The following is a 14,455-nucleotide window of genomic DNA, read 5'->3' as shown; positions in this document are numbered from 1 at the left end:
ATTGATATTCTCAAGCTAGTAATAGAACGATCGATATTCTCAAGCTCAAGCTAGTAATAGAACGATTGATATTCTCAAGTTAGTAATAGAACAATTTTAGAACGACCGATATTCTCAAGCTGGTAATAGAATGATCTTAGAACGACTGATATTCTCAGGCTGGTAATAGAACGATCAATATTCTCATGTTAGTAAGAATGATCTTAGAACAACCTATATTCTCAAGTTAATAATAGAACGATCTTAGAGCGACCAATATTCTTAAATTAGTAATAAAACGATCTTACCGATATTCTCAAGTTAGTAATAGAATAATCTTAGAATGACCAATATTCTCAAGTTAATAATAGAACAATCTTAAAACGACATAACCATCTTAGAACATAAGATATTCTCAAGTTAGTAATAGAACAATCTTAGAACATTAGATATTCACAAGTTAGTAATAGAACGATCGATCTTAGAACATTAGATATTCTCAAGTTAGTAATAGAACGATTGATCTTAGAACGACCAATATTCTTCAGTAATAGAACAATCTTTAAACAATAGAACAATCATAGAACGTCAGATATTTTCAAGTTAGTAATAGAACAATCTTAAAACATCATATATTCTCAAGTTAGTAATAAAACGATCTTAGAACGACCGATATTTTCTTCTTCTCGAGAAGAGTCCAAAAGAAAGTCATCCATTTTATCTAATCTATCCATGTAAGTAGGACCTAGTAGCAGCAGCAGCAGAAGAAGATAAGATTCTTTTAAAGACATTTCGATCTCACAGTGCAATTATCCTTCAGTCTCATCACAAGCATACAGATAAAGGCAAACACAAAGAACTTCCATGTGAGGCCAACAATTATGGGAATTGTACACACTGATTCACTGTTAAACTATTCAGCAGCAGAAGAATGAATATTATTATGTACTATAATCAGCAAACAACACTACAACATTTCATATACAGACCACCACCCTGCATTTGCCTAAATCCAATCTAATTCACTTCATTATACCTCATTCCAATCACTACAAATCGAGATTTCAAAGCAGACAAAGTGATAAAACACAACATACTTGTTTCGTTTCGTTTCATTTTATGCTTTCGGTGTGAGTTTCGTAATCGATTTATGATATCTAGTGTAAGATATTTGCATAGTTCTTTGTTTACCTTCACTCGAAGCTTCTTTGAAACCGAACATGGATATGAAATTGTTCGATCGATGCAACCATTGTCCAGTGGCTCTATGTGCTCAAATAATAAGTAACTTTAGCCTCACTACTGCAATAATTGTTCGTCTTCTGTCTGCAATTCGTTGAGTTTCCTTTTTGCATATACAGTGAAGAAAACCGTCGTGGCTGCAGTAACGCAAAATCCGACGATCGTGAACGCGATCTGAGGGGCCGAGAGGAACTGCTGGTTTTGTGAAGCATCTGCCAATGTCCTGATTAAAATGCCACTACAGTGACAAAAGGAAGATTAATCATATCCATAATCCAACTTATCCATAATATTTTACAGAAATTTTCAAAGACTAGACAGGCAATATCAAAGAGGAAAAACAGTGTAGATTTAATCCGAAGAAACCGACAAGGGTTAGTAAGTACATATGTCACTAAGTTTCTTAGTTTAAAGAGTACTCTTTAATCCTACACCATGTTTTTTCCCCCTATATCTGAGAGTATTTGAGCTACCTTAACACGTATCGGATAATCTCAAGCGATAATAAACGAGTTTAGTTTGCTGCAACACAGTCACACTGGACATTTACTCCCTAAACTATCACCACCTCGATTTTTTTTCCGAGTATTTTCCATAAATTCCACAATAATGTACTTTATGATCAATGAGTCAATGAAAAGTTTGGCGAATTTCCTTACGACGTATGTGGTCATATCAGATTCGACTTAAATGAGAGTAAGGCCATTAACATTTTACAGCATAAAAGTTCCCAAGCTAGCTAATGAAACAGTTGTATCGCCGTGGAAAGGGTTCTCGTTTCTTGCAGCAGGAATATGAGGCTGATTCGTAAATTTTCAAATGCCAGAGAATGTAAATTTACAAGCAAGCATCCAAGAAAGATGGAATTCATCATGTGTATGTATGAGTATGGTTCGAGGGGCATACGTACGTGTATATTGTAACAAATATTTCTGGCACCATTCCAATCAGCGACCCCAAGATGTACGGACCATATCTGACATTTGTTGCTACAGCACAGTAATTATATACTATGTAAGGAAACGGTGAAATTCGAATTAGTGCTACCGCGCGAAACTGATGAATCCAGTCTCCTTCGCCTGCTAATCTTAAAACTGAAGCTCTCTTAGGATATTTTTCTAACCATCCCTGCAAAATAAAGACCACAGAGTTTAGCTACAAAGGGATACGAACTATGTCGAGCAGTTGACGAATAGAAGATAAACTTAAAACAAACACTAACTTGAATTTTACGATAGAATAGGGAGCCAATGAAATATGGAAGTGATACACCAATAGTTACTGCTGATATAATTAACAGGAACCCAAAACCATAACCAAATGTCATCCCTGCCAGCCACATAGAAGGTGAAGATGGCAAAAACAATGAAGGGAACAATGCAACCGAGGCGAAAACGAGAACTGCCAGCACCGGAGTACTAAACGTTTCAGCTTCCCAGTTTATAATCGGTATTATTTCCTGTAGCAAATAACATATCCGTCAGGCTAAAATGAAACACTACACAGTTCATTGAACTCTTCAAGATTATTATCTTTTCACTAGAAGATAACATAGTCAGAAGATAACCCAAGATCTAAAGCTGCTGAATAATGCCTAATAACGTAAATTGCAAGAAAAAGAATTAAGAAACATATTGAATTCCAATATGACATTAACATACAAAGAATTTTCTTCAAGAGGAATTTGATCTTACCACAATAAATAACCTTATGAACCAAATTTTATAGGTTCAAAACCAAGCAAGTAAATCAAACCCAGAAACACAACAGCAGAGACAAGGCAATTCCATGAAGAATTCAACAAAAACCTAAAATACAAAAGCAAAATCCAAGCAACAACACTCTATAATTCAATTCCAATAGAAAAACATCAGAATTGCAGTCAAAATTTAACATAAACACTGACCTTATTCATGAAGAATGGTCCTACCCATTTGAAGAAAACAACAGCTAATGACACCAAGAAAATGAACAGCACCACCAAACGAAACCAAAGCCACAAAGACCTTCCTGGAGAACAAGGCTGCGAAGAACCCCCATCAGACGAGACCTCAGCTTCACAGTTACAAGGGTTCTGTCCCAACCTAACATAGTCTCCGTTACCATCATCACATCCAATTCCCACCGTTATATCCTCCGCCACCACTTCCCCTCTCCGGCCGTTATCCGTCTCACAATATGTCATCGGTGGCAAAACCCCCGACCAGAAGCTCGAAAATCACAAAAATGGACTTCCTCCGGTGATTACCCACGTCAGAACTGTCAAGAGCGAGAAAAAATTGATGGGAAAATTCAGAAAAACCCTAGAAAACGAAGGGGAGAGAGGGAAATGAAAGATTCGCAGAAGGGTGTGAGAAGGAATGAGACCAATTTGAAGCGAACGAGAAAAGGGGAAGAGAATCAGAGAAAGAAGGATTGATCAATGAAGAGAAAACTTGAAACTGAAAAGCAATAAATTCCTTGAAACAATAAAATAATTAAAAAAATTAAAAAATAAAAATAAATATTGCCGTTGTTTGAGATTTCGCTAATCGCCAGTGGGCTCACACGTGGGGTGGTTGTGAAGGGCCGGATAACAGATGGCAGAGTGTAATTGGCTAATCCTATGGTGGATTCTTCTGTCATTGGTCTGTCGTGGCTTCACCGTCACGGTCAGTGAGATAAGGACTCATGACGCGTTCTATTTACACGAGTCCACTGCTTTACACCGAGTTTCAGCGTCGCCAAATTCGAACTATTTTTTTATTATTATTATTTTAAATTAAAATTTAATTTATATAATAATTTTTAATTGAACTTTTTATGTTTAATTTAAAATAATTTACTTTTTTTTGGATGGGCGGTTGGGCGCCGCTAGTTAACGTCTAGTTTCCTGGGCGGTGCTGTTGACGGCGACGGGAAAGACATTTTGGATTTAATTATTATTAATTTTTAAATTTTAAATTTTATTCGGTTTTTCCTTATGCGGCGTCCACTTGCAAATTAAAATAAAAAATAAAAAATCATAATTAAATTACTTTATAAAATATTGGATAATTCGTTTTTTTATTCTACCAAATAATAATGAATCAATAATGTTATTCCTTAAAAAAAAAACCAATAATTTTGATTATTCTATAGTAAATAATTATGATTAATTAAATATTTAATCTGAATATTAATTATGTAATTTTTTTCTTCTAAATATATATATTTTTAGTTCATAGTATTTGCGTGTAGAAAAAGATTCAGTGCATCCATTTATTATTATTGTTTTAACAATTTTCAATTTATTCCATTACTTAAATTTTAAAATAATATTTACTAAATTGAAAAATATTTAGAGGAGGAAAAAAATTCATTTAATAAAGGAAATTTCTAATTCTTTCAAATTTATAAGATTTGGTAGAATGTTTGAATTTTCCATTAATTTACAAAATATAATGCTATTGTTTTTTTTTTTAAATACATTACAACTGTATTTTAGTTCTTAAAGTTTTAAATTATTTTAATTTCTGTTTGGTTTCTGGATTTTAGAAATAAAACATTTTTTTATTATATTAAAATTTAATTTTTAATCCGTCCTTCAAATTTGAAAATGGTTTTTGGGAGGTTATTATTTCCCATGAATCGATATAACGTAATGATGACGTTGACTTTTAAAACATTAAGAATATTTAAAAGACGAGATAAATCCAATCTAATTCCTACTGTCTAAGTTAGTTATAAATTTATTTGTATTAAGTTGAGTTTAAATAAATAAAAATTTTATAGATTGGACTCATTCGTACGTTCACCTAAAACTATATTATATTTAATTCTATATATATATATATATTATTTATTTATTATTTGTTCTCCAACCAAATAATTTTTTTATATAAATCTTAATTAAATGGTTAAAAATAAACTAAATAGATATTTTACAAATTAATATTACTTTTATTAAAATAAAAAATTTGAATAAACGACCCAGAACTTAATCCAAAAAAATTATGGTTGGATTTGTTAAGTCCATTATTTAGTAAATATTTTTTTTATTTAAAAAATTTACTGAATTTATAAAATCATGTTATATTATTATTATTATTATTATTTTGATAAAATAAATATGAAAAGTGACGAGAATATTCATATTTAAAATTTAAAATATAAAAAATATAAAAATCTTTAGTAAATATACATTTATAAGCTCATTTCATTTTTATAAAAATAAAAGAAAATGCATATAATAAAACACATAAATTAATTAATTAAAATTCATATTTAACATAATTTAGTGGGAAAATGAGGAAGAAGAGAAGAAACCAAAATCATAGAGATGATGGCGATTCGCTGTTTTCAGAGCAAATCTTTCAGTGTTTACTGAATTTTCCACCCAATTTTCATATCATGTCGTTCTCTTCCACCTTCTTACATTCCTTCTCAATTCCCAAATGCCCCATTTCTTCTTCTTCTTCCTCACTGCCCACGTCCAGAGCTTCTGCCGCTACTTCTCAACTTCCTACCGGAATTCGACTCCGGAGAGGCGGCGCCGGTCGAGTTTTGGACTCGAAATCCATCCTGGTTTTGCTCGGCACTGGTTTCACTCTCTCCTTTCTGGGACCTGCATCGCCTTCTGCTGCGACGGAATTCCAGTCTTCGCTTCTGTTTAACGAGCCCCAAAATGCTCTGTCCTTGCCCACCTGGGCCGTACATGTTTCCATCGTCGTTGAATGGTGAGGATCTGTCAATCTTTTTTGTAATGATTTCTAGAAATAGAATTTGTTCGATGTTTTTTTTTCCAGAAATTTCCCTTGTTATCATCTTCAACGTGCTTGTAAGAAGTGATAATTTCTCCAAACTCATGAGAAGTTCGAATAATTTTAGAGAGAAGTGTAGGAATGTTGCTGAAAATTTTAAATGTTTAGATGCTATGATAAATGGTTGGGATGGGAGGGAGTCTCACCTTGGTTAATTTAGGGAATAAGCGTGGGTTTATAAGTAAGAAATACATCTCTATTGGTACGAGGTGTTTTAGGAAAGTCCAAAACAAAGTCAAGAGAGCTTATTCTCAAAGTGGACAATATTATATTATTGTGGAGAGTCGTGATTCATAACATGGTATCAGAGTCATGCCATTAACTTAACCATGTCAATAGAATCCTCAAGTATCAAACAAAGAAGTTGCTAGCCTTGAAAGTGTAGTCAAAAGTGATTCAAGTGTCGAACAAACGGTGTACTTTGTTCGAGTGCTCCAGAGAAAGGAGTCGAGTCTCGATTAAGGGGAGGTTGTTCGAGGACTCCATAGGCATCAAGGGAGGCTCTATAGTGTACTTTGTTCAAGGGGAGGATTGTTGGGATGGAGTCCCACATTGGCTAATTTAGAGAATGATCATGGGTTTATTGTAAGTAAGAAATATATCTTTATTGATATGAGGCCTTTTGGGGAAGCCCAAAGCAAAGCTATGAGAGCTTATGCTCAAAGTGATATCATACCATTGTGGAGAGTCATGATTCCTTCCTAACAAACTGCACTAAACCTAAAAATTTATATTGATAGGTTAGAGTATATTCAATCTTTTATAATTCACAAGTGTTCTTTAATTATTTCCATGGAAATAGACTCTGCATTTTAGTTACCCATTTGATGAATAAGAAATTAAAGGAAAAGGAAGAATGATAAACCAAGCAATTCATATGCTGCTGCTGGCTAGCTTGGTTCATAATTTGTTGATCACAAGTCTTGTGTCGTAAGGATTGCAGCAATGGCTTTGGTGTGGCAGTATGGAGAGAAATCTGGCAATGAGTCTTGGAAAGGACTTTCTTGGGGAATGGTAAGTTCTTTTTCTTTGTCTATAATTGCCTTTTCATCTATCTTCTCCCATCCACTTATTTATGGAACTTGAGCAGGTACCCTTGCTAGGTGGAGCATTTTGTGCTTGCACATTGCATTTTTTCTACAATTCTGAGTCTCTTGAGGTATAGTAAGTGTCTGTTTTTGCAAGATCTTGCTGGACGTAATGAAATGACTGATAGTGTTCATATATTCTAAATAATGCGTACGAATTTTTAATCTAGTTCTTGATCATGATGATTTGTTAAAGTTCTTAGCTGATATAGTTTAGCTTCTTTCAATTATGCTCAGGATGGAATTTAGACCATTTCAGTGTAGTTTGATTAAACTTTTCAAATTAGTCCTAAAGGAAACCATTGATTAGGAAGCTTTGGCTCCCGACGTAATGGTATGAACACTGCCTGTTATTGATATTTTAAGGGTAATTATCAATACCAAACCTTAAACAAAACAGCCGAAAGATGCCCCCCTCACTTACGCTGCACAAGTACCCTCTCTACCCCTTAGATACCGTCATTGCTTCTTTTCCGGGAAAAAAAGTTCACAACCCGTAGGCCTTCTACCTCCACGCGACATTGCTCTGTCAAGCTTTCACTTGAGTCCTTGGTACTCATGACAAACTTCTCTTCCTAGCAAACTCTCCCCTGCAGCCACGTATACTCCCCGCCTCTATATCGCTTCGGAAATTCTTAATTGGGGGTCTATGACTATGTCCATCGTTGTTTTGGGTTTTCAATTCTATCCTTGAACTGTGATCATAAGGAGAATCAACTTCTTGCTGCTTGTTTTGTTATCAATCAGGACTCTGAGTTCCTACTCCTATCTTGAAATTTTGTTACCGAGCAACTGTTTCTTCTATATCGGTTTCATGTTCAGTCAAGTATTTGAACCGGCATGGAAGTCCTCAAATTATGAATTTCTCACGGTGCAGTTTGTTTAAAAAAAAAACTAAACTAAGAACACCTAGAAGAGGAAGTGCTCCCATTTTTATCTTCATTGCTTCAATTGCAGCATCAGATACATGTTTGCAAAGTATCCAAATTTGTTAGTATCTGCTGGATGGCATTAGTTTTGTGCATCAAATTTGACTTGTTCTTCATATTGTGCTCAATGATGGTGGGGAAGAATGCAAAAGAATTAGGGACGTTTGATTTCTATTTGAGATGAATTGAAATTTTCTTGGTTTCGATTGAGTTGTTTTATTTTTTCTTAAATACCAATTATTTAGTATGATTCATGGTTATTGTTTCTGAAAATTAATAGATGTGAAGAAAACTTCCGATCATTTCCCTTCCTCTACTTTGCTTCACTCTGCCATAAGTTTCTTTCAAATTACTTCCAACATAACCATTTGTTGTGTAATCACGCAAGTATTTTCCGGATGTCACATATGATTGTGAACAGCTTGAGGAAGTAAAACTGATCCAAATTGATCTCTCTCTGGGTTTAGGTTGATAGTATTCCAATTATATTGGCTGAAGTTTCAAAAGAACAAGAACAACCTTACTGTGAAAACCAGATCTTTTTCTTACTTTCTCTATAAGGATATAGACTACCTCAGTACCTCTTGTTAGGAACCGCGAACCTTCACAATGGTATAATATTGTCCACTTTGAGCATAAGCTCTCGTGGCTTTACTTTTGGTTTCCCCAAAAGGCCTCATACCAATGGAGATGTATTCCTTACTTATAAACCCATGATCAACCCCTTAATTAGCCGATATGGGACTCCTCTCCCAACAATTCTCAACAATCCTCCCCTCGAATAAAGTACACCATAGAGCCTCCCCTGAGGCCTATGAAGCCCTCGAACAAAGTACACCTTTGTTCGACACTTAAGTCATTTTTTACTACATCTTTGAGGCTCACAACTTCTTTGTTCGACATCTGAGGATTCTATTGATATGGCTAAGTTAAGGGCATGATTCTGATACCATATTAGGAACCACAAACCTCCACAATGGTATGATATTGCCCACTTTGAGCATAAGCTCTCATGACTTTGCTTTTGGTTTTCCCAAAAGACCTCATGCCAATGGAGATGTATTCCCTATAAACTCATGATCAACCCCTTAATTAGCCGATATGAGACTCCTCTCCCAACAATTCTCAACACCTCTCTCTCTCTTTAGAAGAAACTGAACCAAGCTTATCTCTGTTCTGGGTTTAGGTTTACTGGATTCAGATTCCATTGCTGTTGTTTCAAAAGAACAAGGCAGACTTACCATGAAAAGAATAAACAACCTCTCTTTCTCTTTCACTCTTCAATTTGATAAGTTCTTGTTTGTCAAGAAATTTTGTTGTGGTAGTGCAGTTCTCACTCTGAAAAGGATATAAAATGACTTGGATTTGGTGTTGAGTGCAGGTATTGGTGGCCCTTCAGGCAATGCTAACGGTTATAGGAAATGCTACAATGTGCATTGCTGCATTTCGCATATACAAATCATCACAAGAGCGTTCAAAGAACTTGTAAAGGAAACTCAAGTCTCTGTTACACTAACGTATGTACGTACTACCACACCCTGTTTCATTATATATCATTATTTTTCATCCTCCATTCCACTTTCTTTATTCTTTTGATAAAGCATTTCACTAACTGAAGAAAGCGTCAAATGGTCATGAATTTATTTCCTTTTTAAAATAACAATAATTGTATTGAGGACCAATACTTAGGCCTTGGGATGTGTGGCTGACTCGCTCTTCGAGTGGTTAATTGGAGTTCTCGAAAGGCGTTCCTTCAAAGGGAAGCTAGGAGAGGGGAGTAGGCTCAAGGAAAACCCTCAAATGGCAATTCAAAATAGGCCTTGAAAGGCATAGGTAGGGGGTTTGGAGTGGGCTTGTTTAGACGTTACTTGGGGGCGTAGGCACATGCAGGGAGGCCCTAGATGGTTACTTGGTCCATGGGGAACACCCTAGGTATGGGCGTACAAAAAAGCAACAGCCAGGTGGGGGCGCACTCTAAGCAAATAAAATAATATATCGGTTCATAACATGTCAAATGCGGAATGAAAAGATGGTATTACTGCAGTAAGTATTAGAGTTTTTTTCTGTCGAGGCTATGCACGACAACTAAGCGGATGCGTGAATTGTTTGTGTTGAGGATTGTTGGGAATGGGTGTCCCACATCAGCTAATTAAGAGGTTGATCATGGATTTATAAGTAAAGAAATACACCTCCATTGGTACGAAGCCTTTTGAGGAAAGCAAAAGTAAAGTCACGAGAGCTTATGCTCAAAGTGGACAATATTATACAATTGTGGAGAGAGTTGTGATTCCTAACTATTCGTGTGCACTTGGTTGGGCGTTCATGGCCTAGATACCTAAGCGTTGTCCTCTATTTGTGTTTGTTCGAAGTTTATACGAAACTCTAACTTCATTGTCTGCATATTTAAGTGATTACGGTTAAAATTTTCACCCGTAATCATAGTTATGATTGGTCTCTTAGACTATAAATCTAGTCGAGCATGATTGAGGGTTTTGTGTTTGATCTGTTTGAAGTAAATTGAAGCAAATGGTCGTAATGGTCATTGGCTAACTACCTCACCTACCACCATTATTATCCATTCCCATCATTCACACCATGTGAGCTCTGTAAAAGGGGCGTTCTTCCAATATTGCTTCACATTCTTTTCTCCTCTTTACAAAATCATCCCACCAAAGTTTCCATTCTATGATCTTTTCCCACAAAAGTATCAGGTGCAACAAACCTTCTTTTTCAAGCAATTCGATCGTTCTTTACTTTCTTCGGCCATTTATTACATAAATTCATGTTTGTTCTATGAGTATTTCACGTCATGATCTATATACTAATATCAAAGTATACGAACAAGATGCACTTTTCTTTTCCATGGCTCAATCAAAAGAGCTCCATGGTTAAACATGTTTTACTTGAAGCAATTCTATGTTAAATGACTTCATAGGAATTTTTTTGGATGCATGTGGGTGAGAACAAAGCATGTTGGGAGGACTCGTGTTGGTCTGTGGGGATAGTCTTCACTCTTAAAAAGCGAGGATTAAGTAACATGACTATGTCACAAGAGAATGTCAGGGTCATTAGGTGTCGAATCCTAATTCGAATGATGGGACATGAGACGTTAGAAATGGGGATTAATCATATTTATTGAAATTACATGGACCGAAACAAAATTCAAACTAGATAGAATAAACATCTGTAAATTTATAGAAAAGTAAATCACTAATTTTAAATGACTAAAACATAGAAAAGTAAATAAAGAAAAGGTCAACCATGACAGATTTTCCCTAAAAAAAAAAAAGTAATTTATAGTTAAAGAGGTAAGGGTTGTCGGTTAAATGTCGTCCCAAGCAATTATGTTTGAAAAACAGCTCCCTTTCCGACCAACAACAATGTCCACATCCAATTTTTCTTCAATTCTCTTCTTTTAATTTTGTGCCCACTTTTTATAGCGTAAGATAAAGAACAAAATTGCGGCTCGAGAACGTTAAATTACAAGTTTAGCTCATGAACTTTTATATTTGTGTCTAACACGTCTCTAAACTTTTAAAAACAGCTAACAAATCCGTTTAACTTTTAAAAACAGCAGATAGATCCTTCTAACTTTTCAAACGAGTTCGGTTATTTTTACTCTAAATTATCTAGTTATAATGAAAAAAAACAACTTATTTTTAAACTAGACCTGTTACGAACACACGAGTTTTAGTTACGTCCCAACTTCCCTTTTTTGCGGTAAACCCTTTTTTGCGGTAAATGACAACCTTAAGTGTCGATGTTGTCAATGAATTTGTTGAACTTTGTTGGGGATGGGACCCACAATGATGGGCCAAGGTGTCCTTAAAAATCAAAGCCATTGGACAACGCAACACATAGGCATGGTAAAGCCTCATGTGACACATAATTAAGAGGGACATATATGTGTGTGTATATATATATATATATATATTATATTATATGGTTTTCAATCTTAATATAAGATCTTGGTACAAAGATTTTGGGCACATTATGTCCCATATTTCTTGTTAGGTGGGAATCCACTAAATTTTGGGGAAGGGATGGCATATAGATTTCCCGAATCTTCTCGATTCTAGAAACTATATAATATAAGAATATATGCAAATGGGAGTTTAAAATTAGTACATTATCATTTGGTTCGACTTCTGATTCTTGTATCTCGTTTTATTTGTTTAATTTTGGTTCGAGAATATATATGTCAATTTAGTCCGTATGTTATTGTGAAATTCCAATTTAGTCCCTTTGTACATTTACAATTTTCAATTCAGTCCATTGTATTTAATAAATATGGAAGAAAAGAATAATTAATTAAATAATTATTTAATTTATAGTATTAAATTAAATAGACAGAAAAAATATATATATTTCTCGTTAATAATTATTTAATATTTGTTAAACCTCAAATCATTTTAAAAGGACTTATGATTTTAAAGTCAAACCCAGTGGTGAGGTAGGGAATGTGACAGACAAATCAAAAGATTGGTGACAGATGTCAGTGTGACAGCAAATGTCGGGATGATAAAGTCAAATAATTTGGGTTTAATTTTGAATTATTATTTTGGTGAATGGTCAATTTTTATTCTTCCATTTCTACCCACCCTTTGATTTCCCAACCACTTTTTTTTTTTTTTTTTTTTTTTAATAATAATAAATAAATTTGTATTTTATTTATGGATATTTATTATTTCACATGCAATTTTATGAAGCTAATTCAATTATATTAACATGTTTTCATTTTTAAATATTTTTATGTTCAATCCATTTTCAATTATTATTCGATTTTTGCTAACCAAATGGATTAAATTTTAATGGGTTGATTTGGATTACAATGTTTATGTCATAAATTACATACAGGTGACCAGAAAAGTTACTAGTTCAGTCATAAATGTAATATATATATATATACACACACGAGCATGTCAAGAGCATATGGGGGCGTGACAGAAGGGTTCGATGATTGAGACATGAATCTACTGTTCCAATAAGTTAATATTTTCTTTTATTTTGAAAAGTTTTTATTTCATTCACTTTTAAAATAACGAAAGCTAGTTTTTCATAACGGCTATGATTCACTTGAGTTTGATATATAAATAATGAAAAAATACAATTAAAAATTAATATATTTTCTCAACATCGTTTTCAATAATTAAAAAATAATTATCTTTCTAAAGAATTAATAGGACTCAATCGACTCGCTTCTTTAATTAGAAATATAATATTTTAACCCGTTACAGTTAATTATTATCTATTAAAGAAATAAAAATATATATATAATTTTTAAACAAGGTTCCAAAACATAAATCCACTAGGTCGGCTACATATTTTTTAAAGTTTTAATTAATAACTCATATAAGGAACAAACAAATAATAGGCCAAAACATACCTTTTAGTGACGCTTCTAATTTTGTTGTCATTTTCATATTTTTATTTTTATTTCTATTACAACAAATATAAAATTATTCCAATGTTCTCGTGTTTTAATAATATCCCTAAATTTTAAAACGGGTCAAAAATATCTTCATTTTATACAAAAGGCGTAGGAATTAGATAACGTATATGATATTATTTACAATTTTATAGACGATAGTTAGTGTTCAAAGTATCGTGTTGTAAGAGACCTACGTACTTAATGAGTGCTCTATGCTCGTTGTGACGATCTACCCACTTAAAGGAGTGCTCTCCCTCTAGCTCGATTCCACCTCTTTAAAGGATAATCTCGTCCCACAAACTCTAACTCGCCGGTAGAAGCTGATCTAAAACGTTAACTTCATGGAAACTTTCGTTCTTGATGTGTTGGAATGGTTCTCTATATTGTAGATATGATTTCCGTCATGGATCGTAACCTTTCATAGCTGATTTATATAGGATCCAAATAGGTGGAATCTTACCGAAATTCGTACTTTTTCTTTGATCTTGAACTCTCGACGTGCAATAGAAAGATACCACGAAATCAATAACATTGTTACACACCCACACAATATACACAAAATTTTTAATTCAACAATTGTAATGTCGGGACTTAATCTTAAATTGTATTTAAAATATACCCGACTTATTTATGGAGAGAATATTTAGTTCATAAAAATATTCTCCAAAAGAAACAAAACCGTTAGGTCACAAATTAGGTCACCAATTAATAATAAGTTAAAACATACTTTTAAGTGATGATCATATTTTTGTTGTCTCGTTCAAATCTTATATTTTTCTTAAATTGTAATCACTATCATTTTTTATATTAAAGATTATATCAAATATATAGTTATTTTAAAGTTAAATATGTTTTTGTCACTAATCATCACGTTTAAATAAATAAAAAATATTATTCAATAATACACACGTACATGTAATAATAAAGACGGAATTTCATTGTAACACGAACATAACTCATCAACTAAACGGTCGTAATTTTAGTCAAATCTTTGACTTTTTGGTT

General features: G+C 33.6%; 2 protein-coding genes across 2 annotated transcripts; one reads left to right on the top strand and one right to left on the bottom strand.

Annotated features, from left to right (window-relative positions):
* Positions 1–816: 816 nt before the first annotated feature.
* LOC111431032 (TVP38/TMEM64 family membrane protein slr0305-like) lies at positions 817–3,671 on the bottom strand. The gene is made up of 4 exons (XM_023067523.1): positions 3,128–3,671; positions 2,444–2,680; positions 2,132–2,349; positions 817–1,459 (listed from the first exon to the last, which is right to left on the bottom strand). The coding sequence occupies exons 1-4, from the start codon at positions 3,404–3,406 to the stop codon at positions 1,279–1,281; spliced, it is 915 nt and encodes a 304-aa protein (XP_022923291.1). The 5' UTR covers positions 3,407–3,671; the 3' UTR covers positions 817–1,278.
* Positions 3,672–5,487: 1,816 nt separating this feature from the next.
* On the top strand, positions 5,488–9,592 carry LOC111431033. The gene is made up of 4 exons (XM_023067524.1): positions 5,488–5,918; positions 6,938–7,016; positions 7,093–7,161; positions 9,401–9,592. Exons 1-4 carry the CDS (start codon positions 5,488–5,490, stop codon positions 9,506–9,508), a joined length of 687 nt encoding a protein of 228 aa, XP_022923292.1. The 3' UTR covers positions 9,509–9,592.
* Positions 9,593–14,455: the final 4,863 nt, after the last annotated feature.

Source organism: Cucurbita moschata, unplaced genomic scaffold (genome assembly GCF_002738365.1).
Source record: "Cucurbita moschata cultivar Rifu unplaced genomic scaffold, Cmos_1.0 Cmo_Scf00035, whole genome shotgun sequence".
Classification (NCBI taxonomy): domain Eukaryota; kingdom Viridiplantae; phylum Streptophyta; class Magnoliopsida; order Cucurbitales; family Cucurbitaceae; genus Cucurbita; species Cucurbita moschata.
Note: the sequence above shows the minus strand (reverse complement) of the source record. Positions and strands in the feature narration are given on the sequence as shown.

What these genes read in the sequence shown, in the direction of transcription:
- LOC111431032 (XM_023067523.1), bottom strand. Translation starts at nt 3,406, where the DNA reads ATGACATATTGTGAGACGGATAACGGCCGGAGAGGGGAAGTGGTGGCG. An exon ending in GACCATTCTTCATGAATAAG is followed by an intron (nt 2,681 to 3,127) that starts GTCAGTGTTTAT and finishes TATTTGCTACAG; the next exon opens with GAAATAATACCGATTATAAA. An exon ending in TATTCTATCGTAAAATTCAA is followed by an intron (nt 2,350 to 2,443) that starts GTTAGTGTTTGT and finishes TTTATTTTGCAG; the next exon opens with GGATGGTTAGAAAAATATCC.
- LOC111431033 (XM_023067524.1), top strand. Translation starts at nt 5,488, where the DNA reads ATGAGGAAGAAGAGAAGAAACCAAAATCATAGAGATGATGGCGATTCG. An exon ending in AAGGACTTTCTTGGGGAATG is followed by an intron (nt 7,017 to 7,092) that starts GTAAGTTCTTTT and finishes GAACTTGAGCAG; the next exon opens with GTACCCTTGCTAGGTGGAGC. An exon ending in ACAATTCTGAGTCTCTTGAG is followed by an intron (nt 7,162 to 9,400) that starts GTATAGTAAGTG and finishes TGTTGAGTGCAG; the next exon opens with GTATTGGTGGCCCTTCAGGC.